Below are 18,127 nucleotides of genomic sequence, written 5' to 3' on the forward strand. Positions count from 1 at the left end.
AAGAGGATCACCTTCAAACTCCTCACCCACGCACAAAAAGCACTCCACAACACCGGACCAGCCTACCTGAACAGCAGACTCTGCTCCTCCAGCTCCGCTCCGCCAGCCTCGCCCTCACCGCCGTCCCCCGCATCCAACAAACAACCTCCGGTGGCAGATCCTTCTCCTACCTCGCCGTCAAGTCCTAATTCCCTCTACAATCTTTGAAGTCGCAGACTGCTCAGGGTCTTTAGATATCCTGCATATCAGTGGTTTTGTTTAACCCCATGGCTGCTAGGCGTTTTCCCGTCCTGCGCTGGGTTTTATTCTTTTTTATTGTTTTATGACGAGCTGGCCTTGTCATCCGCGCACGGCAGGTAAGCGCCATGACGAGGCCAGCTCGTCATTAGCCTCGAAGGGGTTAACAAGAATGATAATGAGATATTTTCTGTTCACTCTGCCATTACTGGTTCCCTTAAGTGGATTCAAATGAAGAATATGTTGATAGTAGGAACATCTTTGATTCTGATCTGGTGGACATTGAAGGCATCATGCTCTGAGGGTTCCATCATGAGCCAATCATTAGCAGGACTCCACATTCACCAACTCTTTACATTTTGCATATTAGCCATCCCATGCACTCTGGAAACAAAAACCAAGTACTTAATGCAAATTGGCACCCATGGATCATTGATTTTGGAGGTTAAGAGGATCTTTCTGGTCCTTAAGTAGTTTCATATGTTCCTTCATGGGCAAATGACTCTAGGTCGAACAAGTAGCCCCACAGCTAAATTATATCTTATTAAGCAGGGATGCACTCAGTTGCTTCAGTTTGCTGGCTGGTAAGAGCCCATTGAAACCTTGGTGCTGGGTTTGAGAGTCTTTCTATCCATTGTTCCTCTTTCAGAATATAAGAATGCAGAGGAGTAAAGACGGAGCTGTAAGTGAATTTGCAATCAGAAGGCTAATAATTAAACCACTTGTAGACCTATCCTTTATTAGGGATCAGAATAGAAATCGTGTTTACATTTAGGGTGGCGTTCATTTTCAGTATTTGACCATCTCCTCAGAAATTGTCTACCAGTAGGGCCAAGTTTCGGGAAGTTCCACACAGTGTATTTTTTTATGATGCCGAAGTCTACACCAAAATCATCTCTAATGCAACGGGACATTTATCTAGCCTATACAGATTACAAATACTGAATATGGAAAGCATAGCTTTCATCATAGATTAGAGCCATAACTACCATTATTATATTGGTAATGCATGTCAGTTCTTAATCTGAAATAAATATTTTAGCTTTTGTATCCTGTCCTAACTACATTTTGTGATCATAATAATGATTATTAGATTGTAATAAATTATATACTCCAGATATTTGTCCGATATTTTAACACAGATTTATTTTCAACCATATCTATTTTCTAAAAACCACAAAATATTACAATTCAAAGTATAGTTACTTGATTACACGTATACTATAAAACATTCATAAAGCAGATTCAAGAATTAATGTCAAAGATAAAAATAGGATGCATCTATTTGATTTAAAACCATTTATGATAAACACTTCAAACAAGAGGTTTCACCTTAAAGATACCCTTCAATGAAAATACAATTGTAGAACTGTGACTTACATCAGAGTAGTCTATATTTAAATATATGTTTTTCTGTGAGATATAAACTTTTATACCAAGCTTTTTGAAGATGTTGATTAAAACTTTAAATGTATTTATTTGTTATTTGGGGATATTAAACCTATTGAGAAAACCAAACACACCTTACAACTCTGTCAACTCACCCTAATAATTTTTCTGTATGATTTAGCCAGCTGAGGTTTGAAAAATCTTTGTAATTAGTATTTCTGGTATTCCACATCGAGCAGTGTCTTCCACTTACTATTAAAGAGCGATATCACTTTCTATTCTTCTGATGCGCTACTTCCATCCATTTAGCTTAGTTATCATATGATTATCATCAAGAAAAACATCTTCTCTAGTACTGATAGAAGATCTGTAAAATAAAAATTAAAAAATCAAATTGGGTACCTCAAGAACACTGGTATCTCTCACTCTCTGTCTCCCTACCTCTCAAACTCAATATATGGACACCCATGCACACAGTCTCCACCCTTTCTCCCTCTATTCTACCACTATACACTCTCTTTGAACTCTTCTTCACTTCTAAACCTCCTAAACTAACCATTCTCTTTCTTTTCTCTGCTCTGTATCTGTTGGCACCGCTAGGCTTCTCTGTCCATAACTAGTGAAGTTGCCTGCTATTACTATCCATAGAAATGGCCATAGCTCTTTACATGGATTTCCACCAACCTATAACTCTTCGAATTTCAGGAATAAATTATCCGAAAACTGAGGCCTAACCTATATAGGCTAGTGTTAATAATTAAACAAAATATGTACTTGTTTAATAACTCAGAAAATATTCTCTCTGATTGAAAATGTACTTCTGACCAAAGCTTTTCCAGGATGGGAAAATGAAGGTGTGGGAAAAATTAACTTGCAATAACAGGTTACACATATATTTAAAAATGGAATCTCAATAGTTTGCCATTAGTACAGTGATTACCTCCTTCTGTAAACACGTAAACCTAAAGTCATGACTCTGCACCATTGCAGGAGCACTTGTGTAACCTAATTTAAGAATCAGGCCTGTAATTTTTTTTCATGTTGTACATGATGATTTTAAACAGATTCTACATTAATATATTTCAATAAAAATATTTGCATGTGTCAAGCATTGTTTACGAAAAAATGATGTCTCAGAGAAATGCTATATACATTTGCTCAATAGTTTAGTAAATGTTTTTTTTCCAAGTTGCTCTTTATGTTATGTACAGTTTACTTTGAAAAGCAAGCAATCAGTAATCTTGCTTTCTGTGTTCTGCACAAGTTTCTATTTTATCAGAGAGCATTCTGGGATAGCCTTGAGTCGTTAAGTTTTGCAAAAATGAATATTTTTTTTATACTGGAACTATTGTCATAAATGCAAGTTGAGCTCATAGGTTGCTAAATTTCATTGACACACTTAACGTAATAGCAATTATTTTCCATTAATAAACGATTTATACAAAATTAAGCAAATTATAGAAAAATATATAATCCTTTCCTTCGTTTCATAAAATCCTCATTTAGAGATTCTTACTGTGCTACTGTAAACTGACAGCCAAAATGTTTGAGCTGTAAGTGGTTGATATACTTGTGTCGTCTCTTACTCCAAACAATATGGTCTGGTCATCAGTCAATAAGAATTCCACACTTCTGACATTGTCAGCATTTGCCAGTGATAGTGGTGCTTCATTTGTGCAGGCAGGAGGGAAATAGACCTAAAATTCTTGAGCTCCAATGGATCAGCGTTGCTTTTTTCAAGATAGGCAAGATGGAGGCCCCTTTCCAGGTGGAGAGTTAAACACCCGTCCTCAGGGAGAAGTTCCACATAGGGTTCAGTTGCCGATAGAATCCATCAGCCAGCAGTTTAAAGAACTTAGCCGGGCAAGGATCGCCATGTGAACCTGACCTGCATTTTCTCAGTTCTAGGAGGGATGCAGCAAGGCTAAATGGGCAGAACGCAGACCACCACCTAGGTAGGCCTAGTGTAGGTTTTGGAATAATTGGCACCCCAGCTAGGGATAAAGAGGAGTAGATGGATTGCACTTTCTCCTGTAAAAAAAGAGATTGGTCCTCACAAAGGGGAGCTGAGGGAACGATAGTGCTATCCAAAGCCATAGGTGTAATAAAGCCATGGACAAACTTAACAACTTCTTTGAGTGAATTGTCAGAGGAATTAATTTGGCAGGCAATAAAGTCTCTAAGGGCGTTATGTTTTAGCTTGTGGATTTTTTTTTAAACTGTTCGGTAGGCACACTTAGCCTCTGGATCGTAGGCTTTGCGCCATGCACACTCGAACTTCTTACATGAGCTTTTCTCAACCCGGAGATCAAGAAATAAACCAGGGGGCAGAAGGTTTCCTCCTGGCCTGTTTAAATGTCTTGATCGGGGCAACTTTGTCCAAGGCTGATGTGACTCAGGAATTGAAGGAGCATGCATCCATACAAGGGTCACACGACAGCTCAAGTGGGTCTGACTGTAACATGGAATCCATAGTCACAGGTGAGATCTTTCTCCAATCTCAACTTCCTTCATACAAAGATCTAGCTTTATTTAACCATGTAGTGGTAAGTAGTGTAACTAGGGGCCATATGCATGAAGAATAGGAAATGGATTTCCTGAATAAGATTTTTACCAAATTGCAATGAGGTAATTGCAGTTCCTAATGTAAGAAAACCTACAAACTTCAGATAATGATTCCTAATGTAGACCCACCTCATAAATATAAATGAGGATGGTCGCAATTTGCAAGCCATTGGGAAGTGCAGCCATCATAGGGATGGTGGCCTACTGGGGTCAGCAGACTACCATGTCTGTGTGTGCTTTTAAATAAGCAATTTTTTTTAATGCAGCCCGCTTTTCTTAATGAACATTGTATTGGTTTCCAAAAAATCAAATGAAACGTTTAAGGTTCATTTTTTTGATGTAGGCTGTGGTCTCTTGGACCACTCCCTTCTCCTATAAACTAATTGTTCCAGCGTTCACAAAGGGGAAAGGGTCCTGTGGGGACTGCTTCTGGTTTGTAAATGGTTACCACTACCCTTGAGATGTCTGCCAAAAATTAATGTTTTTTTTACTGTACTTTGGTTGCAAAACATTCATACATAGTACTGCAATTTTGTATTTTGAAGGGATGCCCTAAACACGCCCCTTATATAATATGATATTGCAATTTGCGTTTTGTATGCATGATAAAGCATTTTTGTGGCCGAAAACTGCCAGATTCTGCAAATCGGGTAGTTTCCAAGAGCAAATATGCTTTTTGTACATACAGGCCCGGTTCCAGGAATTTTTATTTGGGTGGGCCAATGGTGCATTCGGTGGGCCACTGAGTTAATCGCGCCGGCATGACTCGCGGGGGGAGGCAGAGGGGAAAGGGGGGTCACGCGGGGGGGGGGGGTTAATTTAATAATATATATCTTTTTTTAATGTAGCTTACCGGTTCCCATGTCTTCTCGGCTCCTGCCCAGGATGCAAGCAGCCAGGCTCCCTCCCCAATGCTGCATATTTCCAGTGGCCCTGGTTATATCCATACACCCCAGCAGGAAGCAGTTAATGGGTGTGCTATCTGAAAAAATAATCTACAGGCGTAAACATTTTCAGTTTCGCTGGTTTTGATTGAAAGGGCTTTATCTTTTTAACAAGGAAGGAGTACATGATCAAACATTTGGTCTCTCAAAAAAACCATAACAGTTTCTGTGGTGTGCCTCCTTTGACTGAGAACTTAAAAGTTGCACAGTGGTGGCACTAGGGCCCAGGAAACTCTCTGCTAAGGGCATCTGCTGACAAAGTCTATACATTAAATGCCACATCTCAAAGAGATAGGTAAGGCGGGGTTGGTTTCCGGTTCAATTCTGAGTTTGAGATGGGAGGTTGGTAGAGCAGTGAGGATGCCTTGCCTGGCCAGCATGAATTGAAGTTGGGCCAGCCATCCACTGCGAGGAGGGAGGGAGCAAAACCCTGTTTATTGCTCCCATCACTTACTGTTCCAAGAAGAGTGCAAACTCTGGCCCAAGGTAGCAGCATCTCCCGAGTGAGGTCTCACTGTCATACCCTAAGACAGAGGTGTTCAAGCTTTTTTGCACGGAGCCCCCCAAAGCAAAATGTTTTGAAGTCGGGAACCCCTGCAAAACTTTATTCCAAGGATCGGGAAACAGGAGAGGCAGGGCTGAGCGCAAAGGCAGAGCTTTTGAGATCATATAATGGATACTTTTTGGTAGCTCATAATCCACAGTAAATGTGAAACATATGATAGGGAAAATCATCAAACAATAACAGAAATTGACAAAAAAACTGTTCTCTCCATAATTTGGTTCTTGTGAGCCCCTCGCACTCCTGGGCCTCAATGGAATTGCACTTTCTGCACTAATGATAGCTAAGGCCCTAAGTAGCCCTCTACCTCCTCTGCCTCTTTCACAATTTACCAACCATGGCTATCACTTCAATCTGGAAACAGGTTATCCATCCCTTTTTTGGTTTTATGTAGGGAGGACCCGGCCCAAGGGCATTGGAAAACTTTAAATAAGCACCATTTACATTACAAAAACACAAGTTCATATTAATTTATTATATATATTTTTTTATTGTAGGCACTGGACTATTAAGTCATTTGAGTTGAGCTGACAGGAGGACCTGAACTAGGTTCCAACGTAGGAAGCTCTTGCCATTAGGACACAACTCCTCCCTTTTAGAAATAATGAGCTCCAACGTGCTGCCCCCACCTTTTTGCAGTAAAGGTGCTCTCATCTCTCTGTGAAACGCCCTTTGCAAAGCTTGACTGGTCACCTTTCTTTTGATTTTTGCTATATTTGGGTATTATACCAGCATTAATGAGGTGAAACCAATGCCCAGATAGTTTTTACCAAGTGTAAAAATGACAATGTAACAAAGCAAATGTATGACAATATGTTCTGTATAACCCCACATAATTTTCCTTTTCATGCCACATAATTTAGTCAACCCTGCCACATGATTTGGTCCTTCCCTGCTGCCTAATTCCAGTGACACTGGCTTTAATAGGCCTCTCATGACACTGAACCGTATGCAACTGGTTAAGCAACACACATAAAAGCAGCCGAGGAGCTAATATATGCTTTATCTGAAGTCAGCAGAGTGCTTTTTACCACAGGCATGGAACGTGTAGCTCTATAAATACACTAGTTACTATTTCCCACTGAAAACCCTGTTTCAAATCGGCGACTCTCTGGTCACACAGAAATCTGCAGTGATTGCTTTAGATAACGGAGGTTTATAATGTAGAAGAGTATATTTCCCCAAATTTCGTTTCATTTGCTTTGTTTTTTCATTTACTGTGTGTGCGCGTTTTTTATATATGATGAAAATGAAAAAATTACATAGTTATTAGCATATTCCAGTTAAGGGCAGGTTCTCTCCCCCTGAGGTCATTGACGTGTAGTTGGAGGAGCAGCAATAGCTCGTGTTGCCCGGTATGTGGAGCCACCAATGAAAGTATTATTCACTTTTTATTTTTGTGCGAGGCCTATGCAAACCCAAGGAAATTATGGCTGGCACCTGTTTGTAGAAATCTTGGGGTACTAAGCGGTATAGAGGGGTTGAGAATCATTTGTACCTCCACTGAAATGCCTATTGTAGTAGGAACAGCAAAATACTTGGGGTGGGCATGGTCTATTAGGCAGAGGGCCCTACCTCCTAACATGTACTAAATAAAAAAAAATAATAATAATTCGAGAGAGCTTGCACAAGTTATTACTAAAATGTATTTTATCTATATGAAATATGAATTTTAATTGTAATGTGTTTTAAAATGTATGTAATGTGTTTTGAAATGTATGAATTTTTAATTCCATGTTTGTGCTTTTATGAGTGTATAACTCGAATAAAGCTTTTTCAATTCAATTTGCATATTGTGTTTACCCTTGAGCCCCGTCTCCCTACTCACTGACAGTGCCCCAGGAAACACTCAGCATTACAGGTGCAAACTTTTTATGCTGCTTAACTTCTGCATATAAAAGCAGACCGCCTGTGAACTCACCAGGTAAACGTTGATGCTTCCAGGCTGTCTTCATTTACAATTCCTTCCTTGCAGACGCAGTTGTGCCCCCCTGGGAATGCAGTCATGAACTCCCAGGGAGGCGCGCACCACCGTTTGAATACCTGTGCCCTAAGGCCAGGGCGGAAGCTCCCACTGCATGATGTGAATGCTGGGTTTGGCCCATTATGTGACAATGGGCCGCGATAATATGTGCTGGGCTGCGCAGATGCTGCTGCAGCCTCTTAAATTCTGATCAGGAGAGCCAGCCCGAACACCGATTGGGGCAAAAAACGGCTCACATCAAGCCGCGGTCCAAGGCTCATGTTTGGGTGGGCCAGGCTCATGTTTGGGTGGGCCTGGCCCACCCGGCCCACCCTCTAGAACCGGGCCTGTGTACATATGGTGCTTAATTAGTTAAGGGATTCCATTTTTATCTTATATATTCCCTTCATTAATCAGACAGAATCTAAGCCATGCACACCTTCACATAACAGCTATTACATGAGCCCACCATTGCAGCAAATAAAACAAGTCATTCAAAGAGCTACCACTGAGCAAAAAAGGCATACATCTCAAAGGAAACAATATTGGTCTATTAACTACAACGAACACAAATTTCTCCATGCAGCCATAAATTCTCACGCTAAATTCTAAACTTCAGAAATGTAGATTGGCTGAGCATGGTATAAATTAAAATGTTTTAAAAGCATGTTATAAATCAATGAAATTCTGTGCAGACATGTTGTTTTCGTCACCATCATCCAAACAAGCATTAACTCACGCATCCAGCACAACACACATTAACTATATAGCCAGCATTATCTTCATATCCATCACTTACAGAATAAACTTAACTAGTCGGCCACCTGCGATAAAACCCAATACTCATCTAATTGCCAAAACACAACCCCTAGGATGAACAAGAACACAATGTCAGAAACACATAATGTCCTGGTCAAAAAGGTTCCAGTCTGCAAGTAAATACAGAAACTTCAGGCTAAGGGGAGTTGGCCGTTTTAGGTCTTCCCTGAGCCAGCGTGCATGCGCTGTTCTTCAAGGCCTAAACATGGCTTTTTACCACACACAACAACGTTTAGATGCCTCTGATGACCCTTGTAGACATAAGGCACATTTTTGTCATTCTGAAGTGTTGTGGAAACTAATATTTCAATTAAATTAAAACAAATCGAGACACTAGGTGATGACATTATCCCAAATTGTTTATGTGCTGTATACTTTTATCAGTAAAATTGTATGTCTGTGCAAATGTAATGGCCATTTCATTTAAAAATGTGTTGTCTTTTATGTCATTGTGCTACCACACCATGCACTTTATGCCACTCTACTCTGCACTACTCCATGCCACTGCACTCTACTCTGCACCACTCAACTCTACAGAACTCCACTCTGCATCACTATACTCTACTCTGCTCCACTCCAGGCCATTTTACAATACTGTGCACCAGTCTACTTTACGCCAATGCACACTATGCCCCTCTGCACCACTGCACTCCTCGCCACTGCACTCTACCCCACTCCACTCTACCCGTACCACTCTACTCTAGGTCACTCCTCGCCACACTACGCTGCAACACTGCACTCAATCCCAATATATTCTCTGCAAATGCACACTACGCCAATGCACTCTATTCTGTATCACTACATTCTTTGCCACTGCACTCTATGATTGTTCATTCTACGTCACTCAAATCTACTCTGAACCACTGCACTCTGTCACTCTACTCTCTGCCACTGCAATCTACACTGCAACACTCCACTATTTGCCATGTCACTCTACTCTGAAACAATCCACACTTCGCTACTGCACTCTATGCCACTCTACTCTTTTCTGTACCACTCTACTCCATGCTACTACACTCTATGCTACTCTAAACCACTTCACTCTACACCAGTCTACTCTGCATTACTACCCTTTACGCCATTATACTCTGCTCTGCAACACTCTAGTCTATACCACTACCCTTTACACCGCTGTACTCTACACCATTGCACTCTTCGTCGCTGCACTCTATGCCACTCTACTCTACTCTGTACTACTGTACTCTACGTTGATCTACTGTACTCTGCACCACTCTACACTACACCACTACACTCTACACCACTGTTCTCTACAAAACTCCACTCTGCAACACTTTACTCTTTGCCACTGAACTCTAAGCCACTCTACTCTGCACCACTGCACTTTAAAAGACTGCACTCTGTAGCGTCGTCCCCTGCCCGGTAACATGTAAATGAATCACACCACACAAGGAGGTCGGTAATACATGTCTTTATTCTCTAGAATGTAACCAGTAACTGAAATGCAATGTGTCATGAATTTTATCAAGCACACCCAATCACTTATGTCATTAGACTATGGAGTTCCGTTAGGTACCATCTGGGTCCCGCCCTCTATAGTACACAAGACACTGCACACTCTACTCTGCACAACTCTCCGGTACACCAATCTACCACACTCTATGCCAATGCTCTCTTCGTCAATACACTCTACGCCATTTTACTCTGTATCACTCCACTCTACACCACTGCACTCAACTTTGCACCACTCTACACCACTACACTCTTCGCCAATGTATTTTACGCCACTGCACTCTATGCCTCACTCTATGCCACTGCGCTGTACGACTGCCCTCTATAGCACTAAAAAATACGTTACTCTACTTTGCACTCTTTACTCCACTGCACTCTACTCAAAGCCATAGCACTCTATGCCACTGTACTCTATGCCACTGCACTTTATGCCACTGCACTTTATGCCACTCTACTCTGCTGTGAACCACTCCACTCTACAACATTCCACTCTACAACACCCCCACTCTATGACATCCCACTCCCCAACACTGTGTGGTACCTTTTGCTACTCTGTGCTACTCCAGGCCACCCTCCTCTATGACACAAACTTTTGGCCATGCTTAATAGCAGGCACGCATAGACGAGACCTATTGGTGTTGCCAGTGCTTGTTTATTAAAGGAATGAAGACAATAATTTTTTGGTTTCGGGCAGTCCTGATTCAGAGTGTGGTAACAAGATAAACGATAAAAAAACGGACTTTTGCCAAGTGGCTGGATGTAACATTGATTTCTGATCAAATCTGAAGCAAGATGCGCTTTTTAGGCAAAAGGAATTTAAACTGGGACTTCTAGCGTTCCCAGGCTCCTCTGGGACAGCTGTCTGTTTGGGGTTTCCTGTCTCTGTACAGGATGTTCCTTATGTTATTACCGTCATGGAATCAATCAGTCAAAATCTCAACCACTGAAGCGCCCATTTTTAACAATGTAAATGTAAATGTATTTGAGCTTATATAGCGCACAGCTACCCACAAAGGGTTTCCCGGCGCTTGCTTAGGGAACCCGTCCTGGTATTCCCCTGTGAGATAACCCCGGCAGGGTATCCACAAGGTGAAAGCCAGGCATCCCGCCGCGAGGGGCCATTGTGGAGATTAAGCAAGCTATTGCCCAGAGTCGCAGAGTGTGAACCCGTGAGTTGAGAAGGCACCGGAGCGAGAATTATCGAGTCCGTGGAATTTTTAGCCCAAGACCCGCCGAGGCGGGGAATTGAACCCTGGTCCAGGGCCGATCTCAGATTCCGGGTCTGCCGCCTCTAACCCCTGAGCCACACTTCTCCACAATAAACGGGATATTTCAAACATAGCCACAATGCTACATGTATTTATCTCTTTATAATCATCTTACCTCTACGTTTCTCATGTAATTCTGAAGCACGTAGATATTTTGAAGCATTTCATTTAACAATGGTTACGTATTTGTATAAGGGGTTGCTCAAATGCACGTACATTTTACTGACACATTAAGTATGCAACATGCACTTTTTAGTGTATGTTGTTCCCATTCCTAGGTCATTTACTATAATTTCCCTGGCTATAAAAATGTGTGCATTAAACATGCACCTGAACATTGTTGAATTGTGAATTGATTTTTACTAGACTGTTTCCTTAAAGAAATATTTGTTCTCAGCTGGCACCTATTTCTACACGCCTCTTTAAATTTTGGCACACTTTACTGCTCCTTATGAACAGGTTACACCAGACATTTTTGGGAGATAGTTAAGAATTGTAACTGCAAAACTCAATGTTTCCGAATGTCCAAAACAAAAGTTAGTATTCGGATAACCTGGGGAGACACAGGAGCTGAAGAGCGTTAGCCCTTCCCTCCATTTTGGAGCTCCTGTGACCGGCCACGGACCGTGGAGGGAGTTTCGGTGGGTGGAGAGGCAGGGTGGGGGAGGGTCAGGGTGGGGGGTGCTTAAAATCCGGAGTATGGATAATTGAAGGTAAGTAAACAATTTAATAAATAAAACCAATTTCGTAGCGCACCGGCGCGCTACGAAATTCGTTTTATTAATTAAATTGTTTACTTACCTTCAATTATCCATACTCCGGTTTTTAGCACCCCCGTCCCGCCTCTCCGCCCTACCGAAACTCCCTCCACGGGCCGTGGCTGCCTGTGACACTGTGGGTGATGAGAGGCGGGGGTAGGGAAGGCTCACTCTGTGCCCTCACCCGCAGCCTAAGCCTCACTCTTTCCCCTGTAAAATCCACATAGCCTGTGGAGAGGCAGGGAAGATGGCGAGAGATAGGACATTGGAGAGTTGACAGCTGAGCGCCTTCAATAGAGCTGTCAACATTCCAATGTTCTATTAAAGAAGATTCCAGAACACTGGGTTAAACTGGGTATTTTGAGTCCATTGAAGTTAACCAATGAGAGCTGCATCAGGGATGTTGTGTGTCATTGTCATAATAAATGGCTGTCACGGACAGCAGACAGAGTAATAACCCCTTCGCTGCGGGGGTTATTTTCCCACTGTGCTGGGGGGGATGGGGGCGCGCACGGTGCCCGCATGCTTATGACGAGCTCAGCTCGTCATGACCACACCCGTTCCCGTGGAACTCTCAGCACAGCAGGGGAATTATCCCCACATTATCCCCGCATGCGAGCGTTCCACGGCTCATGACGAGCTCAGCTCGTCATGAGCACCGGAGCGCCGTGGCTCATGACGAGCTCAGCTGGTCATGAGCATGGAAAGAGTTAAAGGATGAGCCAGCATAGACCAGAGAAGGCAGACTGTTTGGTAAAGACATTCAAGGGTTTGTTGTTCAAATATTTGTATTGTTATTTAAAGAGACAAGAAATTGATAATGTATTGCAACTCAACATAGTACGAGGTAATAAATAGTGAATTAAAAACAAAGGTATTACGGATCAAAAATAGATTTCATAGCCTCAATTAATGAGCTGGGATGGAAAAAAGGTAAACACATCTTATTATAACAAGGGAGACCCAAGGTATAAATATAGATGGCAAATATGGTATGTAAGACATTCATGGGTTTAAAGTGAATCGTGCAAGTGCCACCATGGCTAGCCAGCTGAAAGCAAGATTGAATGGACAGATGGACAGACGTTGGATGGGTTGCTATAGGGATGGTTTGTGTTTTCTACATGCAGCACCCATGTAACGTGAACTTGCAAAGGGTATATGAGGGTGGACTGTAGAGTAGCAGGAATGAAGTACCTGTCTTCAGAAATGGCTTCAACCAAAGCTATCTCACTGAGGCGAGATATTCAAGAAACAATTCTCACACAAGGGTCATTTGCAAGATGTTCTTCCACATGTTATGACCAAAGCAAAGCAACTAATTGAACTACTGAGAATTAGTTTCTTGTTCTTTTGAAATTATGCCTTTATTGCTGTTGTGAAAGTTTTATTTCAGAATAGGCACAAAATCTACCTTTGTAATATGTTGATAACGTTAATGTCATTGCCTATATTGATCGCCTTAAGATTCAGATCATGTTCCAAAATGGTAATAGTTTACTTTTCCAATATGTTATATTTAAATGAATGTACATTTAGGGGGCGTCCGCATTTCAACGTGAAAGTTATCGTTTTACACTGAAACTTAATTTGCAATGCATGCATTTGTAGGCACATGAAAGATCAAAATAAGAAAGTGACCAACCTAAAGCACAATCAACAGCTGGAGAAGAAGAAAAATGCTCAGTTAATGGATGATGTTCGCAGAAGAGATGATAACATGACGGACAACTCGCAGCACCTTCAGGTGAGCGACTACAAAGCACAGACAAGTTGTGAACAATTGAACAATATTTAAAGCAATTTTTTCCTTTGGACAGAATATTGTGCTGTTAAAAACCTGGAAGAAATAAGGTGCACAGTCTAGGTGTGCATGTCTGTTCCACATATAGATACAACACATGTAGAGTTAATGAACTAAATATTATGTAGAGTACATCCTCTCCAAGGTTTTTTCTGACAGGTCTTCCTGCAGGTTTGAAAGCTGGAGGATTCAGGCTACACATGCAAGCCTGAAGCCATGGTTTCTTTATCATCCTGATGAATGGCATAATAGGTGCTGCAACCCACAGGTGACATTTAACCAGGCCCAGGCAAAATTTGCATTATGCAACTTAATTAGTGTAATTTGGGGAATTTCATATTACTTATGTTGTTCTAAATACCTGAAATTCTGCTATTTCGCGTGTCCCTTAATTACCTGTCATTCATGGTATACATTTACCACAAATGTACCATTCATGCAAAAAATGTACCACGAATACTCAGGAGCAATACGCACAACAAAGTGTGAGTAGTTTTAGCATGCAGTGCCTTTGTTTTTTTGCACAATATTTTATTGTGAAATGCATCCTTACGTCCAACGTAGGCACAAGAAGACATTTTACGCTAAAATGCAGCGCGAAATGACAGTTTTGCATATTGTGTAATTGCTCATCATTTTTCATCATTACATGAAAGCAAATTATGCAAATTTCGCACATACACCCTTTTAAAACTTTTTTTGTCATTGATGTATTCTCTTACACTGTATGCCAATTTGGGATTAGCCAGGCTTACCATGTTTTGATGCATGAGTGTGCATAAACTAGGGCCTGGATTCCCCAGTGAGGAGAATTAAAAAAAAACAGCAGCATCAGTCGACACAAATGGAGAGTGACTACACAAAAAGAGGCCCTTTCCATACATTAACGTTTCTAGCCTGCTGTAGTAAAATGACCAAATTCTTGAAGACCAGTCATAAATCTGCAGTCTCCTACAGGGTATACTCACTCAACCCCTACCGCCCAAATCACAATCTACGCTCTGCTCATCTGCACTCGCTTTTTGTACCCAAAACCAGAACTAACAAATTCGGCGGACGAAGGTTTGCTCTCTTGGCTCCGAAGTTCTGGAACTCGATCCCCTTGACCATTAAAACAAGCAGTTCTCTCCTTCATTTTAGGAGGCAGCTCAAAACCTTCCTCTTTCCACCATCTTGCTAAACCCCGCATACCCCCAGCCTGTGTATCACCTCTGTTCTATAGCGCCAGGAAACCCATGGTGTCAGCGTGCTTTACAAATTTCATTTAATAATAATAATAATAATAATAATAATAATAATAGGTGAAGGATTAACATTTTAGGGAATTCACAGAACATCCCAGAATTAGGCCTGGAAACCTGCAACAGTGGCAAGTTCACTCTTAAAAAACATCAGTGAATTCCATTTTCTCACACAAAAATAAATATACAAATGTGCATTTTAGCATAACAAAATATGCAGCATTAGTGGTATGCACTAGACAATTTTCAACTTTTTCCTAACATAGAAAACATCTTCCTAAGTTAACCCACCAATTTTGAGGGACATTTCCTTCCCTTCACTCCTTTTTCTCCTCCTGTTTCCTTACAGGCAAATATTTTGTTCATACTATTCTTATTACTTTTGTGACAGCAGGAATATTTGAAACTTAATCTCATGGAGTTTATCAACGATAAAGAACCTATTCTGTGCCTAATATGGATGATTTACAAACATTCACATGCATATTTTGCTCTATGGACAGGCAGTGCTCTCTGCATGGTTAGTTAGACAGGGGTGTCTTTTTGTGTACAGAGTTCTCCCCTCAACTGCGGACTCCGCACTCTTAATATTACTATGCAATTTTGTGAATACTGAAAAAGCGTAAACTTACACAGATTTGTAAATTTACCTTTGTGAAGCAGGCCCTGAGATTTTTGAGAATCGCCAAAAAGTGTGCAATTTGTTTCTGACACAAGTCATTTATTGAGAGCAAATCCCAGTGTTATAAGTGAGTAGATGAGGCCTGGAGGCTGTAGTTGCTGACTTTGGAATCAAAGCTACGTATAAACCCTGGCCTCTGATAAAATCCCTGTAATTCTGGGTAAATCGCTAGCGGCTTGTTTAAAAGTTTGGTGGTCAGGCACTCTGCCACAAATGTGACAAATATCAGATTCAATTTATTACAAATGCCAGATGATTTATTCCACTTGTATTAAGGCAGATGGGATCATTGTCATGTTTATGATAGAGTAACCTGTCCACAGAACTCCAAATCAGGTCTTATGGAAAGGGGCGACCACTCGGTCCCCCCGAACGTATGGCGGAGTGCCTCGATCCCCCCGGGAAGCCATTTTGTGGCGGGAGGCGCGTCTCGGCTGGTATGCCCGAAGCGGCGTAGCCGGGGCGCGCTTGTTCCCGCCCTAGAGTGGGCTGGCCTAGACACCGACGTAGCCAGCCCCGCCTCCGGGACGGGCAGGGGCGGGTTTACGCCCGCCCTGAAGATGGATAAAAGGAGACGCAAGGCCTGAAGACGTCCTCTTGTTCTTGTGCTCCGAAGCTGCACCTCCTCGCCACACGTGAGCTCGGGACAGAACGAAGAGCCAATTTAGAGCGTTTTGATCTTTTTCTTTGTCTTCTAGATACTTCGTCGGAGAGATGCCAAAGAAAGTCGCAAAGAAAATGTCGACCGACCAGATGGTGCGGGCCCTTTTCAAAGATATGGCAGACATAAAGAGACGGTTGGCAGAGCGAGACGGGGAGGAGGGTTCGGGCCCTGCGCCGGCTGGAGGGAGACCGAAGAGGCCGAGAAAGGTTCCAGCCGGTGGAGACATCCCGGTTCCCCCTGCACCGCTCGAGGCGCCGACCCCAGTTCCAATAGAGGGGGATCCAATCCCCGTTGTCGTCACCCCGACGTCCAAGGAAGACATGCCCCCCGAGCTGGCAGCACAGCTAGCAGCTTGGTTGGGGGATAGTAGTGATGGCGCCACGGCTGCCGAGGCACAGGCGCTGATAAAAGGGCTTCGTGAGAAGAGAGAGGCAGCAAGAGTAGCTGCGCCATTGGCGGGGATAGACAAGCCGCAAGCGGCAGAAGCTGCGTCCAGTTCAGGTAAGCGGCCGTTGCCGATTGCAAGGGACGAGTCAGCACCCTCTCGTAGAGAGAGATTGGGACAACATGTGCCTTTAGCCATAAAGGAAAAGATCTGGGCAGGGGAATACGTGAATATTTTTTCCTTGCTTGTTGATCATTATGATGTGGAGCATGTGAAAAGTCAAAAGGACTTAATGCATCCGAGTGTTTGGCGCGCAAAAATGGCCGCCTTTAAGGTAAATGAGAACATTGGCAATTGGGGCAATGCATGGGGAATTTTTACATCGATTCTGGGGGAACGTAGGCCCGAGTTGCTTCCTGAGTTTCCCGTTTATCAATTACGGATTATGGGTTACTCAACAACATATCAAGGCAACCATTGGTTTTGTTACGACAATCTGTTCAGGAAGGAAAAGGAACATAACAAGAGTTTGACTTGGGATTGTTACGATTCTCTAACATGGGATAAAATGAAGGAATCGGGAATGTTAAGAATGCCATTGGTCGGGAGCAATGTTGTTGATTACTCCCGCCAGAATGTGGGGACGCCCTTTCGACCAAGTACGAGCACCGACGACCAGTCGAGGCCCGCGGGCAATACAGGGAGAAAGGGTTTCTGTTTTAATTTCAACAAGGGGAAGTGTACTAGGCCACCGGGGTCGTGTAAATTCAAACACGAATGTAGTACGTGTGGATCATCCCATCCTGAGTCATCGTGCAGAGCCAGAACCAGTGAGAATGGGGGTAAGGGAGGCGCCAAACAGGTCTAAGCTAGGCCGAGGGGCGCCTTTACCAACCCCGATTGATACCCTGGCAATGATTCCCTGGCTCAGCGAATACCCGGATCGGACTTCTGCCGGGGTGCTGCGGAACGGTTTTACAAATGGTTTCCGCATCCCGGTAGGGGACTTTCAGGGTGTAGGGATGTGCAAAAATCAACTTTCCGTTTTACAACATACATCTGTAGTACAAGAAAAAATCCACAAAGAGGTTAGCCGGGGCCGGGTCGCCGGCCCGTTTAATGTACCCCCGGTACCAGATTTCGTTTGTTCTCCGTTAGGGGTGGTCCCCAAGAAGGACCCAGGTGAGTTTCGTTTGATCCATAATCTGTCTGCTCCCATTGGTCTTTCGGTGAACGACGCAATTGATCCGGAAGCTTGTTCGGTGCGATACGCATCGTTTGATGAGGCAGTAGCCATCTTGAATCGCCTGGGGCCCGGGACGCTGATGGCAAAATCAGACATCGAGTCAGCGTTCCGGTTGCTCCCGGTACACCCA

General features: G+C 42.8%; 1 protein-coding gene across 4 annotated transcripts in view; it reads left to right on the forward strand.

Annotated features, from left to right (window-relative positions):
* ERC2 (ELKS/RAB6-interacting/CAST family member 2) overlaps positions 1-18,127 on the forward strand; it is a 2,191,867-nt gene that overhangs the window by 1,246,572 nt on the left and 927,168 nt on the right. For all 4 annotated transcript variants that reach the window (XM_086939131.1, XM_086939132.1, XM_086939133.1 and 1 more), the window contains one exon: positions 13,587-13,722. In XM_086939131.1, the coding sequence (XP_086795257.1) occupies positions 13,587-13,722 (136 nt within the window). The remainder of the gene's footprint in view (positions 1-13,586; positions 13,723-18,127) is intronic.

The sequence above is a fragment of the Lissotriton vulgaris genome, chromosome 9 (assembly GCF_964263255.1).
Source record: "Lissotriton vulgaris chromosome 9, aLisVul1.2, whole genome shotgun sequence".
Lineage (NCBI taxonomy): Eukaryota > Metazoa > Chordata > Amphibia > Caudata > Salamandridae > Lissotriton > Lissotriton vulgaris.